Raw genomic sequence first — 17,720 nt, 5'->3', positions numbered from 1 at the left:
TGTGTGTGTATGTGGTTTTTATTTTTCCAGTCACCTAAGTTACTTTGTATAATTGGGAGAATACTGTCGCTGTCAGTGGGTATTTTGATGTCAGTGGCCCAGCAACTCAGGGAGTCCCCAAACCACACGGTCTCCAAGATATTTCTGGAGTGGGGAGCATTTCAATAATAAGCTACAGATGATGGTGGGAGAGGCAAAAATAGCCTTTGGTTTCTAAAATCACACATCATGTTATTTCTTTTCCAATGGGATTTTGACCCGATTTTGCTTATTGTACATTTTCCCTCTTGGCCGGTGAAGTATGGGTTCAGTTCTGCTACAACAGTATATTGAAAGGAAGATACTGAAGGAAAATGGAAGTTCCTTTCCACTCGGGGCAGGATATGGGCAAAGGTGACTCATACCGCCTTTCTCCTTGAGTCCTGCAATCTGTCTGATGGTCTCCCCCAGCTGTCACCTGCAGGCAGTTGATACTCAGGGAAAGCTGATCTGGGCAAAGGCTTGCTCCGTGATCTGCAGGGGCCGTCTCCTTGAGATGGGTCAGACCAGCGCCAGAGGGTCAAGGGTAGTATTGTTTTGAATAGGAGAGCACAGTGAGTGTCCTCGGCTGCGTTCTGTAGTTCTCAGGGAGCCCAAGTCCAGACCCTCGTATTCTTTTCTGTGGTGCTGTTATCCTTGTGTGCTATTATGAGGTTAAAGGGGTTTTAAAATGTCAGCCTCCTATGTCACTGGTGATAAGTTCCTTAAACAGCATCTCTGCTTCCCAGAAATCCTAAGTGATGAGACATTTTTCCTGTTGACCCCTAAGGAGCAAGTAAACTCTACCTCCTGAACCCGAAAGAGAAAGCAAAACTGCATGAGTGTTGCAAAGCACAGTCTTGAACTCAGGGCAGTTCTTCAGTCCTGTGAACACAAGAAATGTCACCCCAAGGCACGGTCATGGGGCCTGACACCCAAGGGGCTCTGTGGCATCCAGGGCCAAGCGGGGCGGCCTCCGTAAAGTTCCAGTGATGTGGCAGGGGCTCAGGCGTGGACTGCCTCCTGACTCGGACCTGGGACTTGACGTTCTCGGAAAAACACCAGCTCTGTTTACTTGGCAGAGGCGACAGGCCAGGTCCTAGGATAGGGGCTGTGGCAGGTGGTTCCTTTCAACCTAATGCTTATTACTTTCGCTAAAGGAACACGTGAGAACCCACAGGACCCAGGAGGGAGCCTGAATCCCACTGCGGGTCTGTGTGACCCTAAAGACCACCCCCCGCCCCGGTGCCCTCATCCCACCCTGACGTCTGTACAGAGCCCCGTCTTGTGTGTCATGGTTTTAACTGTCCAGTTGTCTTTTCTAAAAGCCAAAGTTTCGCATCCCCCCTTCCCAGGGGCTTGGACAGAGGCCCTGTGGGGTGCTCGCATCTTTTCCCAGATCAGGCAGCCCTTGCGCGTTGGCCCAGATGGGCTCTTTGTTGTCATCCTTCCCCTAGTATGTCGCCGGTGGGGCTCAGAGGCCACTGTCCTGCCTTGGGGACCCAGGGCGCCTGAGGCTCTGGGATACACCGCCTTCCTTCCCTCGACCTCTCCAGTGGTGTGACATTAGAGTGGGGAAATAAAAATAAACCACAAACCATGAACACGTAGGTAGCACACACCCTCCGAGTTTCCCATCTTTTACCCCAAAGTCCTTAAGGGTGTGAACTTGGGCAGAGCTTTTATTGCATGGACAGCGTTCACAGCCCTCTCTGACTCACGTTCATTAGTTAATGATTGTTGAGGAGTAGATGGTATATGCATGTGGTACAAATCGGACATGCTGTGGTGGTGTATCCAACCGTGGACACCCCCCACCGATACAGAGACCCTGCTGGTGCAGGCAGCGGGTGGCTTCAGCACCAGCGAAGCACCAGATCCCCACGCAGTCTCAGCTCTGTGCACCCCCAGTACCTCATCCCTCAGCAGGCAGGTCCTGCGTGTGAATCACCGTCCCTGGCGTCCGAGGGAGTCCTGCCTCAGAGCGGGGCGGGATGCGGTGTGTCTGCCCCTCCTTGCAGACCCAGGGGGGTCCCCGGTGACCGTGGGCGTTCCTCCCTGTGGGTCAGTCTTTGTTGGGGTCGCCTAGATTCATCAGGGGGGCTCTGTCTTGTCGCTCCTCGCCTGCTCCAGGGCATCCCTGGTTTTGATCCACCTCCTTTCCCAAGGTGCCTGGGCACCTGAGGAAAACTGATCCCTTCCTCAAGGGAGGGAAGAACACCTGCCCCCTGGGAGATGCTGACGCCTCTCGTAGGACAGAAAATCTGCACTACATCAGACATAGAGATTCTTGCCAGAGAAAAGAGTTCTGTGGTCTCCAGTTGCTGCACATGGAAGCAGATGACAGCTTCATGCCACAGCCTCTCAGCAGTAGGTGAACAAATAAATGCGAGCATGTAAGCGTACCTTCATGAGGAACGTTGGCTGGTGGCTGGGCTTCCGCTGAGGGTAGATGGGAGGCCAGGCGCCCTGATTACATGTAAACACGCAAATTAAACAGCCTGTCAAACGCTCTTTCAGAGGATTGTGTGGACTAGGAAGGCAATGGATTGATGTGGACCAGGGGTTCTGGGACGGCGGTGTTGGGTTAGAGAATGTTTTTGCTAATTAGGGGTGATTGGTAAGATTCGAAAATGACAGAAGGGTGTTTCTGTAAGAAACAGTGTGATGAGAAATATCAGTCCATGCTGGCTTGTAGAGGACAGTGGGCAAACCAGTTTTTCTGGGATGGGAAATGCAGATACTGAGAATCAAGCATACCTGGGTGTTTCCAGGTAATCAGAGAGGAATGTTAGTCCTGTTTCCTCTGTGTTTTCTTATACATTCATTACGGTTACGTGCTGTGGTTAAATATAGTATTTCAAAATCTTTATATTAACTCCTGAGGGAAGATATAATAAGTTGTCCATGAAAGGAATTATGCAGCAGTTTCATAAATGTGCCTTCTGTTAAGGTCCAAATGTACATTTAACACAGAGATAAATATAGAAAAGGGCAGAAGGTATATTCAGACACTGATGAAGACCCAGGTGTCTTGCTCCTCTTGTGGCAGGAGGCCCTGGAGTACTTTTCCATGGGCTGGAATCAATAGGTCCCTTCAGGAGCCCTTCCACAGCAGCCGCTCTGAGTCAGGACAGCGCCTGGTTGGAGAGTGGAGTGTGGCCCCAGGCCTGCGGGCTGTTGTGTCTAGGACGAGCTGGTTTTGCACCCCCTTGGCTCAGCTTTCCTGTCTGTAGAAGCCACAGCCAGCTTATTCAAGAGAGGCAGTGAATTCTTTTGTGAAGACCAGACTCATACTAAGCTCAATTACCTTAGAATTGGTTACTTTAAATAATAGGGAATTGGATTTGGTGGGTGCAGATATTGACATATGCTTTTAGCAGTAGGTTATGTTGCTGTTGTTTAGTCGCTAGGTCGTGTCTGACTCCTTGTGACCCCGTGGCCTGCAGCACGCCAGTCTTCCCTGTCCTTCCCTGTCTTCCAGAGTTTGCTTATTAGGTCATAGCCGACCGAATTTACTTTTTGCTAAAAAATGGTTGATTTTGCATTTGTCAAAGGCAAATGAATTTATCAAATTAAGTTGTGAATGACCAAAAGCTATTCAGAGACTTGTGGTAGTAATCCGTGAATCATCTCTCAGATGTCTCTCTTTTTTCTCTTTTTAAAATAAACTGGAACACTGAAGTTAATATAGTGGGCAGGTCTTGAAAACTGTGTGTGTGTGTGTGTGTGTGTGTGTGTATGTATCATCTTTCGCCTAACTTTTAAAACCTAGTATTCTTTTTCTTTTAAGCTTTTTATTGAAGTATAGTTGATTTACAATGTGTTAGTTTCTGGGGTACAACAAAGTGATTCGGTTATACAAACAGATATATATATAATTACGCTTTTTCATATTCTTTTCCAACCTAGAATCTTAAACTCCCACATTGCCAAATTGTATATGTGTCTGGACTATGTCATCTGGTTAACATATTTGAAAGATAAAATGGCTTTCTGTTCAGAATGCAGTTTTTGAACTGTATTGTTTATTTTCTTGGCTTCATTGAGAACATGAATGTTTAATGTTCTGCAGAGATTTTTGTCAGGTTACTCAATGTTTCGTGTGATTTAAGTTGAGCACAGTTTGTCATCAGCGAGACTGAATCGTCACGGGATAGAATTCTGTGCATCCGTTTCATGCCATTTGATGAACAAGACCCTCCAGCCCCACCCCCGTGTCCCAGAACAGCCTGGAAAACTGTCGTGTTTCTTTCCTGTCATAGATCGGCGGCTGCTGCAGCCTCACGGTGTTCTGCGTGCGTGACAACAGGCTGACTCGGATCCCCGCGGAGGTGTCTCGGGCGGCCGAGCTGCATGTCCTGGACGTGGCAGGGAACAGGTAAGCCGAGACAAGCAGACGGCCCTCCAGCCCAGCCTCGGCCATCTCGCTTTACTCCCCCTGGTAGAGCGTGTACTGATGGGTCGCCTGAGCCAGGCCCGGAAGCTCTCAGTCTGGGAGCCGGAGTGATGGAGCCCGTGGAGGGTACAAGGTCAGGGCCGCCGGCGCCTGGAGTCCTTTCAGGGTACTGTGGGTGCAGCTGGAGACGTGGGTCTTGGTTGGCGGTACCCTAGTGGGAGGTGGGGGGAGACCTAGGTCTTGGCTTTTATAGCTGGCTTCCATGAGTCACCACGGGCCTCAGTTTCCTCATCTGAAAAATGAGCTCCAGTGAGTCTGAGCTAGAGTTTAGCTGGGAGTCTTGGTCTGCTCTATCTGTGACTCTGAACCCCCTGAATTTGTGGACAATATTGTACTCAGAGACGCTTTGCTGGCGAGAAGATCCATAGCTGATGTCAGAATTACCAAGTGCTTCATAGTCTAAAAAACCTAAAGAGCCGCCAGTCTGTCGGGTTCTGGGTCAGAGGCCTGCCGGCATGCTCACCAGCCTGCAATGTGCAGTAGTTTCAAGCATTCTGAGCTGATTTCATCACTGCAGACATCGCTGCACTTTCCTACCCAGGCTCTGCTTCCCACCTCCGACCCTTTCTCTGGCTCTGTACCTTTATCTTTTCTCCCTCATGCCCCTCTCTGGGAAGACTTCTCTCTGGGTCTGCGTTTCTGGATTATCCCAGTGATCATTGCCTGTTTACCTGCTCGCGGTCCTCCGAAAGCTCAAGTTACCTAAAGTGCATGCGATGGTTTGCGTCTCATTGTGATTTGTGCCTTTAGGAGATGCCTGGCGAATATTTGTTAACTGAATGAAAACATGAGAAATGTTAGTTTTTCAGAATAGCTGGCAGGCCACTGCAAAGTGCCTGATGTCACAGGCTTCATTGCCAAGAGGAATTTAAACAATGCTTTTGCGTGTCAGAGGGTGGGGGACGGGGTGTTAGAGTGTTAGATGGGCTGGGGCCGGGGCCGGGGGGAGGATGATCAGTGGTCCTAAGTGGTAAATGCCGGCGGTGACTTGAAGAGTGTCTGGGGAACTGTGTCCTCACTGATTCGCTGCTCGCAGGTTGGGCGCGGGCCGCAATTTTTCACTCCTGCTAATGGATCGTGGGCAGCAGAGCTAAACAAATAGCAGGACGCGGGGGAATCTGGTGATGAGTTATGGCCTCAAGAAACGCTCGCCGTATTAAAGTTGATGCTTTCAGGACATCATGATAGGTTCTTAAGGCCACTCACTGGTGACTGGGATCTCGGGATTAGTTAGAGCTGGATGTTGACTTTCTGCTTGGACTGAGCCCCCAGGAGACATGCAGCATGAGAAGGTCCCCCTTCCCTCCCTCCTGTGCTCTTCCTGCAGCAGGAGAAGCCCAGGGACTCCAGACCCGTCCTGGTTCTCGCTGCTCTGGAGAGCATGCATTTTCATGACTAATTCTTAAGCAGAAAGATGACTCTGGTGTCTAAAAACTGCTTTTTAACACCAGTGAAGTCCCCGTTCTCCAGTTCTCAGAAGAAGGGAAAGTTCTGTTTTTATTACGCCTGGGCCAGGGTGGAGAAAACCCAGTTAAAAAGCTGAGTGCCACAGCTGTCATCTGAGCGGGTTAAGTGTGCCATTTAGGCCATGGTATATGCAGATTCATAACCAGATTTCAAGCTTATTAAATATATTTAATGACTACTTATTTAAAGTATTGGTATAGAAGCTCATAAAAAAGAGGCTGCCATGTCAGCTTTTCAGCTTGCAGAGATGTGACACCATGGGAAGTCCTACCAAACACCACAGAAGTGTCTGTCTGTCCTCCCAAGCGTATAAAAGTAGCAAATGGCACAGGGGCCCTGCACGTTCGTTCCTAGAAACCTTTGACACGTTTGATAGGAAAAATTGCAGCAAGGATAATGCTAAAGTGCCACTTGGAAACGAAAGCACGAAGCCTCCGGGTCCAGGAACAGAGGAGGTGCCTTGTATCAGCCATGTGGGCCCAGGATGCAGAGGCACCTGACTCTCAGCTTCTTCCCCAGGGGACTGTCCACCAAGCACACACAATCGGGTATCTGAGCATCTTCCTCAAAGAACTACTAACGCGAAATACCGCAAGCCACGGCTGTCAGTGGAAAGATAGTTTGTACCTTTGACTTTCATGATCCAAAAAAATTAAGTTAAAAAGACTAAATAAGGTGTCACCACATACCTATTAGGATGGCTTTTATTAAAAAGACAAGAGGTAAGACGTGTGGGCAGAGAAAAGAGCACCCCTGTGCAGTACTGGGGAAATGTAAGTTGGGGCGTCCACTGTGGGAAACAGCATGGAGTTTTTCCTCAGTAAATGTTTATAAACAGAACTACTGTATGACCCGGCAGTTCCACTTCTGGACAAGAAAGCAGGATGTCAAAGAGGCATCTCCTGTTCCGTGTTCACTGCAGCTTTATTCACAGTAGCCAAGATGTGCAAACAGCGCCAGCAGCGCCGGACGGATGGGTGAAGGCGATGCGGTGTGTGCCTGTGTGTTCATATTCATACATACGAAGTGGAATATTACTCAGCTGTGAGAAGGTCGGAAATCCTGCCATTTACAGCATGTGCCCAGTCGTGTCTGACTCTTTGTGATCTCATGGACTGGAGCCCACCTGGCTCCTCTGTCCATGGAATTTTCCAGGCAAGAATACCAGAGTGGGTTGCCATTTCCTTCTCCAGTTTACAACATGGACAGGCCTTGAAAGCATTTTGCTAAGTGAGATGAGTTAGAGAAAGGCAGATACTGTGAGATCTCACTGATTTGTGGAATCTAAACAAGCTGAGACAGAATAGAGTGGTGGTTGCTAGGGGCCAGTAGGTGGGGAAATGAGATGCGGGAGGGCGCACATTTCCAGTTAGCAGGTGAAGCGGCTCTGGGAGTCTAACATGCAGCAGATGACTGCGGTTAGCAACACTGTACTATATCCTTCAGAGGTACCAAGAGAGTCCATCTTAAATGTCTCCAGCATACACACTCACTGGTGACTATATGAGGAGATGGAGACCCTAAGCCTACTAGGCAATCATTTCCCAATGTCGTTGTCCTCTGTATCCTTGGGGAGGTTGGTTTCAGGACCCGACCAGGGTACCAACAGGGGCAGACGCCTGCAAGGGCAGCTCCTTAGGTTAGATGCCACAGTACAGTGGACCCCCGTATCTGTGAGTCCTGCATCCTCAGACACGGAGAACTGACTGTATATGTAAGTGCATCAAATCATCACACTGTCCACCTCAGGTTTACAAAGTGTTACCTGTCGATAGAGCTGGAAAAAATATTAAAAGAGAAAATGCAACACAACAGTGTAGCCAGAACCCTGAACCGCTAGAGAATGAACTGCGTCTCCGCCCTGCGACCTGCGACGCCCGGGGCTGAGAGCTTGTGTGGCCGGCACCCAGTGATCCCGCTCTTGTTTTTAGAACGTCTTGCCTGCGGAGAACTCCAGAAAGTGAAGTGGTGCCCCGAAGGACGACTGGAAACCCGAGGTTATGGAGGCTTTCTTTCACTTTAGATATTTAGGCACTGTTGACATTTTTTTCACTGATTATGTTCGCTCACTATATGTACCTTTAAACATTTTGAAAACTTTACTTAAAACTAACAATTCTAGTAGGAAGAAACAGATGGAATGCTCAGTTGTAAGTACCATTCAGCTGTCAGTTAAGTTAGTATTACATTAATCAGTCAGCCACATTTGGTTGTTAAATAAATTGGATAAAGTAACTGCTGTCCTAATCTGCTCATAGCTTCCTCATAGCTATGAGGGGCTTCCCTCACAGCTCAGCTGGTAAAGAATCTGCCTGCAATGTAGGAGACCCTGGTTCGATTCCTGGGTCAGGAAGATCCACTGGAGAAGGGGTAGGCTACCCACTCTAGTATTCTTGGGCTTCCCTGTGGCTCAGCTGGTAAAGAATCCACCTACCATGAGGGAGACCTGGGTTCGATGCCTAGGTTGGGAAGATCCCCTGAAGAAGGGAAAGGCTTCCCACTCCAGTATTCTGGCCTGGAGAATTCCATGGACTGTATAGGTCATGGGGTTGCAAAGAGCTGGACACGACTGAATGACTTTAAAAAAAAAAAAGTCCTAATCAGAGGTAGGGAAGGTTACTTCAGGCTGGACTGGTCACTGAGGTACCTAAAAAGAAGACGCTCACTATACGGTTGTTCATTTCTTCTAGTCCTTGTACTGTTGCTGTAAATAGTAGCTGTAGGCTTTTTATTTATTTATTTAGGGGATGTGGTCCTAAATGGAACATGGTGATGTGTACAAATGGGGCTGTGGCTTCTCATGTTGATCTTGTAGTGAGTGGAAAGTACCAGAATAAACCAAAAATATATTATTAACTCTGCTGGAAAGTGGGAATATATACATATATATACTTTAAAAAATAGAAAAGATATGTATATAATATTATATATATTTAATACAGTACAGCTTTTGTATATTTAAACTCTGCCTCTGGCCTGTGTCTGACTTGGTTCACCCAGAGAAGCAGGGCAGCGTGCGTCTTCCCCCTCAGGCTGCAGTGCGCCAGTGCAGGGCCGCCCAGCCCGCAGAGTCTGTTTGCAGACTGGGCAGGGAGCAGAGGCTTTTTTTTTTCCCCTTTTGCACTGGGAACACCTCTGTCCGCAAGACACGTGTGAACGGGCTCGTGTGTGTGGCGTGTGCTTGGCCGGTCGCAGCCGTATCCAAGCTGGTACACTGGTGCTTTGTAGGAAAACCTGTGTGCTAGACCCCGTGTCCGTCTTCCCTGGCTTGGTGGCATGTGACTTTCAGACCTGTTGCTGTGGAGTCTAGTGATTTACTGTAGCTCTTATGACATGATTTGTCATCCTTAGCAGCTGCTACTGATGCTTTGCCTTTCGTTTGTACCTTTGCTTTAGCATTTCGCTGGGAAGCCAGTTATTAGCTCGAGAAGGCACGATGACTGTGTTTTCAGTACCTGCGTGTCATGCCAGCTTTCGAGCCTTGATTTATTCTTTTCTTTCCGCTCCTAAAAGTAGAGATGCTGACTATAGATTTCTTGCCCAAGGCCTTGAAATATTCCAGAGGATATTAGCTTAACTCCTTTTTAAAAGAGAAATAGGGACAAATTTTGAAAAGAAATTATCCTTGGGTTCCATGACATGAAAGAGGGTTTGATGTCCTTTAAGCGCCTGCAGTGAAATAGGGTATTCTTTTTAAAAAGCCCCATCATAGCGTCCGGCAGATACTTGCTTTGTGTCTTCAGCTTCCTTGCGTTTAACATGTGTGTGACGGCATTTAGGCAGATGAGAGATCGTTTGAAGCTTATACAAATAAGCACAGAGATTTCACTTCCAAGCCACCTCAGGAACCCAACCACTGCCTCAGAAAAAGGGGAGCTGGGGCTGTAAGCGGCTGTGCCCCCGAGTTCCCCACCCCTCCCCCAGGCATCCTTATGGTATATGCACGTCACTGCACTGGGTGGATTCTGGGGTTTAAAAACACATATCTCCCACCCAGTTTGACTGTCATTAGTAAAATACTGGCAGGTACACCACGTGGAGTCTTTTCGGGGTCCTTTAACATAGGTAGGTTTCATGGCATTGACTCGAGAACCTCACTCCCCTGTGGGCATGGTTCCCTACATTTATCCAGCACCACACCCCTTGCATGTGTGGGGGTGGATCAGCCTTTCCTGGACGATTAGGAAAAGAAAATATTTTCTCACCTCCATAAATAGGACAAGGGAAGGTGTTTGCGAAAATGTATTCATTCTTCTTACAGAAAATTTGTTAATACTCTCGCTGCTTTCTTTGGTCATTTTTAACTTCATCCGCTAAAATAACTTAGCTGGTCTGTGCTTACGTTTTACTTGGATTCGTCTTATACTACTGGAGTCCAACTGCTCTTCCTAGAGTTCTAGTTTATTTCCCATAAGTCTGTCAATTCAGAATGCATCTGATAAGGCAGTATCAATCTGTTGGTGAGACGTTAGGCGGCTCTTCTATGTATGTTAAGTGGAGATAGAGGTACTTTTTCCTGGAAGAAAGAACCCCAGGATACACACTGTCATGTAATGTCTTTCAGAACTAATGGGCCAGAAATTTCTCTGAAGAAAATATGTGTCATATTGTAGATAACATACTGTGATCAGCTTATTTTTTATCTAACTTAAGAAATCACTTCTCAGGTGGAACCACCATTTAATCCACGGAGCCATCCTTAGAGTAAAAATACTTGATCAGGTATAACCTTCGGTTCTTTAAACCTTAAATTCGTGGCATCTGCAGAGGTTCGGGTGTTTTCAGAGTGAATTAGTGACGTGTGTAAAGCGTTGACTTCTACCACAGCCCCACACTCGGCACCCTTCTGTTTGGGGCCGGAAGGCTCCTTGTTGCGGGACTGTCCTGTGCACTGAGGATGTTTGGCAGCATCCGAGCGTGACCTCTAGATGACAGCAACGTCCCCAGGGGCTTTCCTGGCAACCCCGGGGTTAGAACTCTGCTTCCAGGTTCAGTCCCTGGTTAGGGAACTAAGCTCCTGCAAGCCGCAAGGCGAGGCCACAAAAATTAAAAAAAAAAAAGCCTCCCCCACAGTGTCTCTAGCAGTTACCAGGTGTTTGCTGGGGGCAAAATCACCCCTAGTTGAGATGTTCTCTGCAAGTTGCCTTTGCCAGGTACCAAGTACATTTGATTTCTGGTAACAGTCTCCACTAAATAGATTTCACTGGTCAAGTATTTGTACAGACATAAATATAAAACTAATCTTGAGGAATCGCTTTACAGTTTTTAAAGTGCTTTAATAGATACCTTCCCCTTTGAAACTGAAGCAATCTGAGGTGGAAATTAATGATCATGTAGGTGTCTGAGAAGTGGGAGCTTTCAGAAACTTTAAAGTCTAAAATGGAATGCCTAAAATAATCTCCCCGGAGAGAGCAAGTGGAGTCCATGAAAAAAACGCTTGTAATCTTTACCTGTGATTTAAACTCTTCAGCATCCCAGCCTCCCTCACATCCAGGTTTACAGGTGCGCCTGGGACCAGGCAATCCTGCGGCTTCATTGCAGCCCCGCTGACTGTGACTCAGGAAGGACTTGGCTTATGGGTCCTTCCACAAGTGCACTGGCTTCTCCACCTCTCCACCCCCACCTTTACATGGAAACTGGCTTCCCTGATCGTTCAGCTGGTATAGAATCCACCTGCAATGCAGGAGACCCCGATTCGATTCCTGGGTCAGGAAGATCCCCTGGAGAAGGGAAAGGCTACCCACTGCAGTATTCTGGCCTGGAGAATTCCATGGACTGTATAGTCCGTGGGGTCGCAAAGAGTCGGACACAACTGAGCAACTTTCACTTTCCTAGCCTGAGAATAAACAGTGTGTGCTGTAACTTTTTTGCCCTGTGGCCTGAAGGTGCCAGAGAGATGATGGCAGGAAAGGTGACACAGTCACCCCCGAAGCATCTCCTGGCAAAGAGGACACAGTGCATCTCAGTATAAGCAGAACGCCGTCTCACACACCGCGCCCAGTCTCGGGGAGCAGTTGCTGAATTTTTGTCCGTGTGGACAAGGTTTGATTTAATCACAGACGGTAAGCGCCCGGCCTCTCCCTGTGTTTTCACCAAGGCTGTCGCACCTGCCTTTATCGCTGACCGCTTTGAACTTGAAGGCTCTCTGGTTATCGGACAACCAGGCCCAGCCACTGCTCACGTTCCAGACGGACACCGACCACACCACCGGGGAGAAGATCCTCACCTGTGTCTTACTTCCTCAGCTGCCTTCTGAACCCGCCTGCCAAGGTGAATTGAAGGGCCAGGTTCACTTGACCCCGAGAGTTAGCAGCGGCTCCTGCCCATCCGTAAGGCCTCTCCCCGACCACGGGGCTGCAGGCCAGCCCAGCTGTGAGGTTCCTGTGGGTCTCCCCTGGGGATCTTCTGCCGTATCTTTACAGAACACATGCTCATACCTGTGTATCACGCCTGGCATTCCTTAAATAGCCTTCTGGTTTTGAATTCCAGCTAAGGCTGAAAATGCACATATGTCTTCCTAAAAGAGATTAGAGTCCCTAAGGAAATGGCAGCCCACTCCAATACTGTTGCCTGGAAAATCCCATGGACAGAGGAGCCTGGTAGGCTACAATCCATGGGGTCACAAAGCGTCGGACACGACTGAGCGACTCCACTTTAAAATTCATGCAGACAGTTCAGAGGATTAGTACTGATGGTCTCCAGCAAAGCGTTTTTAAGCCAGGGAGTTGTTTTGAGTAACTATACCTTTGTTTTGTAAATCATACGTGCTTTAAAAAAAGCATTCATAGTCACATGGCATGGCTGTCAGAAACCCTTTGCTGAGAGCTGGTTTTGATAGAAGAAGTCTAGAAGGCTCTGGACAAATGGAGTCACCTTGCTGACCCCAGCCTGGTTAGAGGAACGTTAAGACCCCAAGAGGACAGTGTAGGTTTGAGCGGCCAAGAAAAGGACCAGATCCCACACGTGCAGCCACCTCACTGTCAAGAGGAAGTTTTTGAAGTGAGTGTGTAAGACAGAATCTTGAAAAAGTGGTCTGGGAATCGTGATGACATTCTAAAATGAAATAGTAAACACTTATTTAGCAGATGTGATCTCAGAAAGAATTAGGTATCCTCGGAAAGACAGGGTCAGGGTCGCCTTGCCACAGCAGCCCTGCTCACGTGGTCTTTGTCCGGCAGAGAACCTGCCCCGCTGCGGCGCCCTCGAGAGCCTGGTGCACGACGTGTCAGAAGAGGCCTGGAACGAGCGGGCGGTGAACCGGGTCAGCGCCATCCGGTTTCTGGACGATGAGAAGGATGACGACGACAACGAAACGGTATGGGATTCGGGCTGCTTGGCATTCCGGATGCTCAAAATGGAAACGCGTTCTGAGATTGAGAGTGGCGCCTGATAAAGAGCCCTCTTATTTTCAAACAGTCTTTACTCCTTTCTGCCTTCAGCATTTAAGAATTTTTTTTAGAAGGCAAAAGCTAGATATTTCTAAGCCCTGGTTCACCAAATGCATGTAAAGCAAGTGGGACTTACAGATTTGTTTGTTTGAACAGGGTGTGGGTGCTTCTTTTTCTTTCTTTGTGATGGTTTCCCCTCAGGCCCCCACTGATTTCTTAAAGTCAGCTGGGAAGTGTTTCTTTTCCGCTGTTCTCAGTAAACTAGGTCGCTCCCCTCCCTCCGCCGCCATGCACAGCTCTGCCGTGTGGACTCATCCACGTTTCACCGAGTGGCTTAGCTTGCCTGCTGTCCTCTTGGACTTGGTGCTCCCCTTCATGTGACCCAGGAGCCTTCACCTTCTTGAAGACAGCGTGTGACCTCCGTAGGATTCCCTTACGTGCTATCATTGAGAATCAGGCATAGGTTTGAAAGGACCACTCAGCCCAACTTGCCTCCATCCTCGACACGTGTCTCTGCCATTCGGCTGAGTCAAGGACAACTTGTGAGCCTTGCTGCAAGTTGACTTTGGCCTCTGAACTTTCTGACACTAATTGAGATTTTCATAAGCAGAGCTCACAGGGAATACTTGCTGCCCCCAAGACAAAGGGAGGTTTTAAAATTACTGCCAGGCAGCAGTCTGTTATTCCAGCTGTCTGCAGGGGGACTTTTTACTTATTCTATGAGGGCAGAGTAGGAGTTAAGCATGACAGAATGACTCCAGCCAAAAGGGCTCTTTAATTTTATCTCACGGCTTCTTAGAGCAGGACTGTTTCACCAGCTGCTCGCTGTCTGAGTTCTGCCCTGCCTTTGTTAGCCTACGACGCCCTTCCTCAGACTCACTGACGAGAGGTAGGTGCTGTTTAGGAGCAGAAGAGCACATAGCATCTTTAATAATATAATTTTTAAAACATTGTCCATACCCCGTTACTTCACTTCCAGCCCTGTGGTCTTTTAGGAAAAGAATGTGAATTTTCTTCAGTAGGTCATATAAATATTAATAAAACAGACGAATTAGAAAAGAAGTCCTTTCTCACCTCCCTTTTCCTTCACCTCCTGTGCCTCATGGGTTGAAGAAGACCTTCAGATAATAGTAGAACATTCTAGTGGTTCCAATTTTAAAATTTTTGACTCCTCTTTCTTTTGCCTTCCTCCACCCCCCTCATTATATCTTGTAAGTCTTTTATTATTTTTCTTACTGTTCGTGGAACCTTGTTTTTGTCTTAACACATCTCGTATTTTCCTAAGTATTCTTTTATCCTGAAAGGAACTCTTCCATCTTGACGAGATAAGTTGTAGACAGCATGTTTGTCCTTCCTTCCACTTGGGAGCAGTTGATAAATGCTTGTAGCTCCAAGGCAAGCTTTCCACCCGCTCCGCCTGTGACCTCTGGGCAGCGGGACCTGGGTGGGACAGCTTTTGCGGGAGTGATGGAGTGAAGCCCAAACACTCACCCCGATGCTTGCTTCTCAGAGAACACTCCTGAGACGAGCCACGCCCCACCCAGGGGAGCTCAAGAGCATGAAGAAGACAGTGGAGAATTTACGGAATGACAGGAATGCTGCTAAAGGACTGGATTCCAACAAAAATGAGGTCAACCATGCCGTCGACCGTGTGACCACGTCGGTGTAGGTGGCGCGTCCGTCTTACCTCCCGAGTCGTCCTGCTGCGGAGCCGGCCTGCCCCCTGGAGCCCCCCACGGGGATGCTGCGCCCGGGAAGTGCCTTACTCTCACCCGACAGCCAGTCACTGCACCCTCCCGGTCTCCAGCTTGATTGTTTTTTCCTCCTAAATTTCAGTCATTTGTAATAAGTAGAATACACTACTGACAACACCTGACCTTTGTTTTTGTCTTGTGTTGGGGTCAGGGAGAGCAGGAAGGGGAATGCTGGTCCCCCTCCCTCCCATCAAGTGCTGGGACATTGCAAACCCACCTTCTCTTGGACCTACTGATGAGACAGTTTTATGTGTGGAAAAAAACAGTTGGTAATTTTTTAAACCCTTTTTGGCAGCTCAGATGGTGTACATTTAAACATTTTGTATAGGTATTTCGTAACAAAAAATATGTATTTCCTTTTGTTATTTTATCTTGGAAACGGTACACATTTTAGTATTTGTGCAGGAAAAAAAATACAGTCCTAAAGTATTTGTTTTTATCTGTACTATCCACTTGTGCCTTATTGTCGCCTGAGTCCTGTCAAACCAGTTGTCACAGTGACATCTTTGAGCAGAGATGAGGCTGGAAAGGTGATACTTTGAAAGCAGTGTTGGATTTTAATCAGTAATCAGGATTTATTTTTAACCAAAAAGAAGAATTACCACCAATTTGCAAATTTTATCAATTGATTATTTTTTTAAGATGAACCAAAGGATTAGACTGCTAATATTTCATATCTTTTCCACTTTGACATTTTCATGAATGGGTCTCTTAGGATGAGTGTCCTGTCTGATTGTACCTACTCAGAAGGTACATGCCATTTGTAAAATAAAACAGAGCACAAAAAGAGCAAACCAGTTCAGAAATTCAGTGGGGAAATAAATTATGTACTGCAAAGAGAAAGTATGATTTTTTTTATTAAAGAAAGCTTTAAAAGTTTTATACTGAGATATAAAAACCACAATAAAGCAGAATAACCTACGACCCTGTTAGAAATGTTGCTATCTTTATAAGTGCAATTTAATTTGTAAATAGAGTTTGGATCAAAGTGTAACAAAATATTGCTTCAAGTTTTAATTTTAAGTCTGCTAATTTAAGAGGTGCAGGGTATGTTTTGGTGTGTTTCTGTTGATTTTTTTTTAATTTTATTTTGTATGATGTGATAAAAGAGGAATGAAAAACGCCCGTCCCTGTCTGGTGTTTAGGAAAATCATGCTGTTGGTGTTGCCTTTTTATTCTTTCCATGAAATAAAGTCAGCCTGGACATTAGCGATACAGCTTTTTAAAGTTGATTATGTCCTCGTATGTTCAGATGATAACAGGCAGCCAAGTTCTTTAAGAACGAGCGCCCTCTCGGATTCCGGAAGCCTGAAGCGTTGCTCAGCTTTGTGTGAGCCTCCTGTGGGACCGAACTCCGCATCTCCCCCACCAGAGGGAGCGGAACCCAGCACCCTTCTCAGTCTGCCTCCCCACCTTGGGTTGGGGCCGACTGGCCAGTCGAACTCCTTAGAAACCTGCTTTCAACCAGCCAGATACCATGCCTTCTTTTACTACCGGGCATTTACTTACTGAGTTCGTTCTGCCTTTATGGTGGTGTGTACGTGTGTATCGAGTCGTAAGGCTGCTGAGTTGAGAGCGCGTGGCACGCAGTGGTTTTCACCTGGTCAGTCTCTGTCTCATTCCCGCATCAGTGGGCACCCTTCTCCTTCTTTCCATTTTAAGATTCTGGCATACTCTGTTTTGTAAAGATGATGCCACAGAGTCTCGGGCTGACAGAGCCGCAGACTGACTTTATTTAAGGAGAGTTACCTTGACCCTGATGGCATCACTGACTTGATGGACGTGAGTCTGAGTGAACTCCGGGAGTTGGTGATGGACAGGGAGGCCTGGCGTGCTGCGATTCATGGGGTCGCAAAGAGTCGGACACGACTGAGCGACTGAGCTGATCTGACCTTGACCCTGAAGAGCAGAACAGACTTCCTGGTATTCTGTTGGTTTATCTCCATATGAAGCCCAGACTCAGCTCACCATGGCTTGGGTGGAATAGAGACGGACAGGAAGAGTATGTGTGTTTGAATTTTTCTAGAAAATTCTGCATACCTAATTGTTTCCTTTGGTCTGTCTCCTCTACTTCACATACTCCTGGGCTTTTTTTTTTTTTTCCCCTGGTTTGTTTGATAATGTTTTTTGTTTTCATAAGGAAAAGTCACTGTTCACCTTGGTCATTTATTCTGGGTGACACGATGCTGCTTTTATCCTCCAGATGCTGGGACAGAGGTAGCTTTCACAGCGGAAATGGCACCAACCAGTCAGACCCAACCCAAGAACATGCCAGCCTCTTCCAAGGAAAAGAAATAATTAGGTATGTAGAATCTCCTAGAGAAATTTAAATGTGCACAGTGCTCTGTCCACCTCTTTCCCCCAAAGCTGTGGTGAACTGAACAGTGAAGGATCAGCTTTATATGAAAACAAAATCCATCGTGGACGTTCTCTCTGTTCTTCAGGGTCAAGATTTCACCTTAGATAAAGTCGGTCTGCTTCTCATTCAGCCCATGGGTCTAAGTATCATCTTTATAAAAACAAAACCGAGAATGCCAGAATCTTAAAATGGGAAATGAAGCAAGCTTTCTTATCCTTATGACTCCCTGGGGGCTCAGTGGTAAAGACTCTGCCTGCAGTGCAGGAGACTCGGGT

At 47.3% G+C, this 17,720-nt stretch overlaps 1 protein-coding gene across 1 annotated transcript in view; it reads left to right on the top strand.

Moving 5' to 3' along the window:
• The window catches only part of LRRC1 (leucine rich repeat containing 1), a 134,967-nt gene extending 118,672 nt beyond the window's left edge, over nt 1-16,295 (top strand). Inside the window, exons 11-14 of the mRNA NM_001205469.2 lie at nt 4,284-4,399; nt 12,042-12,214; nt 13,123-13,259; nt 14,843-16,295. Of these exons, the coding sequence (NP_001192398.1) occupies nt 4,284-4,399; nt 12,042-12,214; nt 13,123-13,259; nt 14,843-15,001 (585 nt within the window). The 3' untranslated portion in view covers nt 15,002-16,295. The remainder of the gene's footprint in view (nt 1-4,283; nt 4,400-12,041; nt 12,215-13,122; nt 13,260-14,842) is intronic.
• The last annotated feature ends 1,425 nt before the right edge of the window (nt 16,296-17,720 follow it).

Source organism: Bos taurus, chromosome 23 (assembly GCF_002263795.3).
Source record: "Bos taurus isolate L1 Dominette 01449 registration number 42190680 breed Hereford chromosome 23, ARS-UCD2.0, whole genome shotgun sequence".
NCBI lineage: Eukaryota > Metazoa > Chordata > Mammalia > Artiodactyla > Bovidae > Bos > Bos taurus.
Note: the sequence above shows the minus strand (reverse complement) of the source record. Positions and strands in the feature narration are given on the sequence as shown.